This window comes from Myotis daubentonii, chromosome 6 (assembly GCF_963259705.1).
Source record: "Myotis daubentonii chromosome 6, mMyoDau2.1, whole genome shotgun sequence".
NCBI classification, from domain to species: Eukaryota; Metazoa; Chordata; class Mammalia; order Chiroptera; family Vespertilionidae; genus Myotis; species Myotis daubentonii.
The window spans coordinates 11,160,749-11,166,248 of record NC_081845.1 but is presented as its reverse complement, the minus strand read 5'-3'; the positions used below and the strand labels follow the sequence as shown (position 1 = coordinate 11,166,248).

The following is a 5,500-nucleotide window of genomic DNA, read 5'->3' as shown; positions in this document are numbered from 1 at the left end:
AAAGGTCCCAGGTTCGATTCCGGTCAAGGGCATGTACCTGGGTTGCGGGCATATCCCCAGTAGGAGATGTGCAGGAGGCAGCTGATCGATGTTCCTCTCTCATCGATGTTTCTAACTCTCTATCTCTCTCCCTTCCTCTCTGTAAAAAATCAATAAAATATATTTAAAAAAAAAAGAATAAGCAATAAAAAACATGGTCATTTTTAGCTTGCATACAGTATATTATTAAATTTCAGGCCCGGCCAGCGTGGCTCAGTGGTTAAGGGTCAACTTATGAACCAGGAGGTCAAGGTTCGGTTCAGTTCTTGGACAGGGCACATGCCCAGGTTGATTTATTTCTGAAAATATTCATAAAAAATACAAACTGCATTCCCTTTTGTTCCTTCACTAGGCGTGGTTAAATTATTATACTGTGCTTCATTTTTGCTTATCTGCTGTCACTGGCAGTGAGTAACACAACTTACTCTGATGTAATGGAGTGGATAACAAACTGATCTATCAAGATTAAAATTTTGGTAAGGCGCACAAACCTCTGAAGTACCGTTTGAGGTACGCCAGGCCTTATCTGACACTTTCAGCACCCTATCACAAACTGAAGGGTGGTAACTCTGCTCAGTACATGCACATCCTCCCAGGTCTGGAAAGGAAATACCTGGGAAATTTAATTAAAGTTTAAGTGAATCATAATATGAATCCCAATAGACTGCAGCAAATATTAAATTTCTGGTTTGCAGCTTAAAAAATAACTTAAGATACGGTAAAATTCCAATATCGTAAGAATATAGTATTGCATCGATTGTAGTAAATAAAAGAACTGGAAAAACAGCATTAAATATTTTTGTGGGGTTTAAACTAGCCAAAATGACTACACCTTTTAAGGTGTTTATAAGGTGTTTTTTATGCTTCATTGACAAATTTGGCTGAAAGAACCAAACTAGTCTGTCTTAATAGTCACAAAAATAAATGGAATGCCCATTTGCTTCCTGTTTGGTTCTGTTGATGGACTAATGTTCCCTCCTGCGATAGCCATTGAGGATGTTTATATTCTTGACCCCTCACAGGGAAGCAGGAAGGAATCTGAACTCTGAGGACTTGATGTACTTTGGGCTTTGATGTGCTGCTCTGGCCTCTGTGGTGGAAGTGAGCATGCAGAGGGACAGACCTGAACTTGTACTGAAAGCAGCAAAAACGACAATCAAGAGTCTGATGGTTAGCAGTATGTCTCTAAATCAACTGGAAAAATCAACATACTTTCTGTAGCAACATACATAATGGTTTCAACTGCCCTCAAAATTAGGCAGATAAAATATACAAAAGAAAAAAGGCATTTTCTTAAAAATATGTAAAATAGCCAATGAGGTAGGAAGTATGCACCAATAATGGGCCTACTGACAACAAATTGAAATATTTACCAGGAGCATTTTGGAGTTAAGTATTCCACTAAAGGGGAATCAAAATATTTAATGGGGGATAGTGGGGAGCAGCAGGCATTTATATTTTTTTAAATACCAGGTATAATTCTGACATGAAACCAGCATTATGGGCCATGGCTTTGGACACCATTAATTGCTTAATTTAATGCAGTATAACATCATGCTTTAGAGTATGGGTTTTGGAGATAAACAAGTTTGGATCAATTTCCAACTCTGCCCCTTTACTAGCTTCATGAGCATCAGTAAATTACTTAATCTCTCTGTATCTCATTTAATCAATATCTAATGTATATTTGTTGAGTGCTAGGCTGTGTTCTAGACATATAACAGTGAACAAAATAAATGAAAATTCCTGCCCTTGACTGTCAAACTACAGCAGAAAAGCTGGGGAGGGTTGGAGGGCGGGAGGGGGTGGGGTAAGAGATCAACCGAAGGACTTGTATGCATGCATATAAGCATAACCAATGGACATAAGACACGGGGGGGGGGGTAGGGGAGGCTGGGGGAATGTCAAAGGGGGGTGGGGGAAGGAGACATATGTAATACTCTTTGTAATACTTTAAGCAATAAAACACATTTAAAAAAAAAAAAGAAAGAAAATTCCTGCCCTTGTGCCATTTACACTCTAGAGTAAGGATAGTGACAAACGACAATATAATGGAGTGTGTGAGTATGTGTGTGTGTGTGTGTAGGTAATATAACAATACTGGCGAAATCTGGGATGAGGGGGGAATTGAGAGAAATGTCTGTATTGGATCTTCCAACCTCATAAACTTGTAAAGATTTAACAGAGTTCATATGTAAGGTGCTTGGAACAGTGGCTGGCACATGTTCAGTAAGTGCTATCTGCCATTCTCTTATTGTACCAATGAGGGAATTAATATCCAGAGATATGGAAGAATCTTCCCAAGTACATCTAAGAGAGGAGGCAAATCAGGCTCAGGGGTATTCCTACTTGCCCCTTCTCAACTCACTCCTAGAAGAATTTCAATATGGCGCTAGAAAACAAAGACTAAAACAATGGAACCAGAGCTTGCCTCTTGACACAGATACCTATATCTGAATGTAGTTCTTGTTGGTGCCATACATCAGAAGCAAATATTGCTAAATGCAACTTTTGTCATCCCTGAGGACATGGATAAAATAAAGGGCTAAAAGAACTCAACCTGCCTATAACTCAGGCCAACTGCTTAAGCAACTTTGTATTAAAATAATCTTATGAGGGGCTATCTACTGGTCTCTGTTTACACCATAAATAGGTAAACAATGGCTAAGGAAGACTGTAAAACAACACTATAAAATGCATTTTTGACAAAAATTAATACACTACTACTACTACTACTACTAATTATTATTATTATTATTATTTTTAATCTCCCTTAATGCAATAGTACTATCTTGTGAATAAAGAAAATATGATAATTTCTTGAAATATATTTGGGCCCAAGCAGTATTTTAAAACATTTTTATTGTCAAATGGAACTTAGAAAACTTACAGGGGCTCTCTTTCTCCGCCATCGAGGTGCGCGCGTTCGCCTCTGCCTCACCATGTCTTCCCACAAGACTTTCAGGATCAAGAGGTTCCTGGCCAAGAAACAAAAGCAGAATCGGCCCATTCCCCAATGGATTCGGATGAAAACTGGTAATAAAATCAGGTACAACTTGAAGAGGAGACATTGGAGAAGAACCAAACTGGGCCTATGAGAAATCACACATGAGAGATGACTCACATATTTATGCTGTATCCAGGTTGCCTACACCCTTAAATGATTGAAAAGATGCTACTGTCTGGACAGTTGGGGCATTTTAATTGGAAGATTAATGAACTTGTGATTTTGCTCTGTTGATTTTTTCCTCCTGAAATAGAAGGTTGATTCAGTAATAAATGTGAGCTCTTTTAAACTGCAAAAAAAAGAAAACTTACAGGAGACCAGAAATTAGAAAAGCAATAATTGAAGACATCTTTTTGAGAAACTTATTGGGATAAAGTATCTGAGTCAAAGTCCAATGAGATGTCCAAACAATCCTTCTAACTATTAGAATGACTAATATTTGTTTGGGTTATGAGATAACTATAAGGGTTAAGACCATATAATGCGAGTGAGTGAAAATTTATTTCCATGACCCTCAAAACTAAAAACAATTAAATTTGACATTGAGTAAAGGAAAGAGGAGCGACTAATTTAAACATGTTGCAGAACATTCTAGAACCTATGTGAAAAACATAACTTGCTCTGTTAGTGTCATGTCTTTTGATAACACAGCAAAATCACTTATCTTTATCATGAAAGCATATGGAGCGGAAAAGAAAAAGACAAATCAGTAACTCTGGTTGTAGCATAAGAGATTAAATTGACAGGGGAAAAAATGGGGAAAAGGAAATCATTAAGGCAGTGGCTAATAATCTTGGGAACAAAGATAAGTGAAATTTGATGTAAACAGTGAGAAAGTTGCTCCATACCTAGGAGGGCTTTAGTTTACATGTAATTCATTTCTCTATGAATTTTTCCTCTGATTCAGGATATGAGTTAGCATAAGTTACTTCAACTCTGCATGCAACTAATTTATTAGAAAATTTATGTGCAGCCTGGCTAGTGTGGCTCAGTGGCTGAGCATCAACCTATGAACTAGGAGGACACAGTTCAATTCCCAATCAGGGCACATGCCCAGGTTATAGGCTCAGTCCTCAGTAGGGGGCATGCAGGAGGCAGCTGATCAATGATTCTATCTCTCCTTCCTCTCTCTGAAATAAAAAAAAAAAATCTTTAAAAAAACTGATGTGCAAAGCATTTAAATATACACCAACAATAAGTGTGGGTAAATATATGGAGAAAAGGGATCTCTTATGCACTGTTGGGTTGGACTGTAAATTGGTGCAGCCACTATGGAAAACAGTATGGAGGTTCCTCAAAAAATTAAAAATAGAACTATTATATGACCCAGGAACTCCACTTCTGGGTATTTATCTGAAGAAATCCAAAACACTAATTTGAAAAGTTATATGTACCTCTATGTTCATTGTAGCATTACTCATAATAACCAAGGTATAAAAGCAGCTTAAGTGTCCATTGATAGACAAATGGATACAGAAGATGAGGTTCATATATACAATAGAATATTACTTGGCCATATAAAAGAATTAAATCTTACCATTTGCAACAGCATGGATGGACCTAGAGGGTATATGCTAAGTGAAATAAGTCAGTCAGAGAAAGACAAATACCATATAATTTCACTCATATGTGGATCGAAAGAACAAATAAATGAACAAACAAAACAGAAACAGACTCATAGTACAAAGAATAGACTGAAGGTTGCCAGAAGGGAGGCTGGGTGAAAACGGTGAAGGGATTAAGCAGTACAAATTGGTAGTTACAAAGCAGTCATAGGGGTGTAAAGTACAGCATAAGGGAATATAGTCAACAATATTAAAATGACTATACATGATGCCAGGTGGATACCTGAAATATCTAGGGGGTTCACTTTATAAAGTATATGCTTGTCTACCCACTATGATGTACACATGAAATTAATACAAACTAATATTGATTGTACACTGTAATTGAAAATAAAATGTAAATTTAAAATAAAATCTGTGTTACGACCTTAGTGATCTCAGGCTGAGAGGGACTTTAGAGATTATCTAGTTCAAGCCTTGATTTTGCAGAAATGACAGAACTGAGAGGAAATGTGGAATTCCAGGGATTACGTGGTTAGTAATAAGAGGACAAACTTTTTTTTTTTAAGAACAGTCCATTGATATTTAGAGAGAGAGGAAAAGAGAGCGAGAGAGACGACGAGAGAGAGAGCGAGAGAGAGAACAGAAACTTCCCCCCGACTGAGAGAACCAACCAACCCCTGCCCTCCTGCACCAGGAATCGAACCAGCAACCTTTTGGAGCACGGGATGATGCCCAACCCAACTAAGCTACACTGCCAAGACACGACAGTATTTTTTATTTTTTCAGCTTTGATGTACATAATACATCAACGGAGAACGCAGCTAGGCCTTAAAAGATAAAAGGGATTTGACAGAAAAGTAAAGCATATAGCTGCTGCCCTCAGGGT

The 5,500-nt window shown here is 37.6% G+C and overlaps 1 protein-coding gene across 1 annotated transcript; it reads left to right on the top strand.

The window, feature by feature from the left end:
- The first annotated feature begins 2,936 nt into the window (after positions 1-2,936).
- Positions 2,937-3,335, top strand: LOC132236803 (large ribosomal subunit protein eL39-like). The gene has a single exon (XM_059700102.1). It carries the CDS (start codon positions 2,982-2,984, stop codon positions 3,135-3,137), a length of 156 nt encoding a protein of 51 aa, XP_059556085.1. The 5' UTR covers positions 2,937-2,981; the 3' UTR covers positions 3,138-3,335.
- Positions 3,336-5,500: the final 2,165 nt, after the last annotated feature.

Bases quoted from the DNA above. Each gene is read 5' to 3' on its own strand.
- LOC132236803 (XM_059700102.1), top strand. From the start codon at position 2,982: ATGTCTTCCCACAAGACTTTCAGGATCAAGAGGTTCCTGGCCAAGAAA.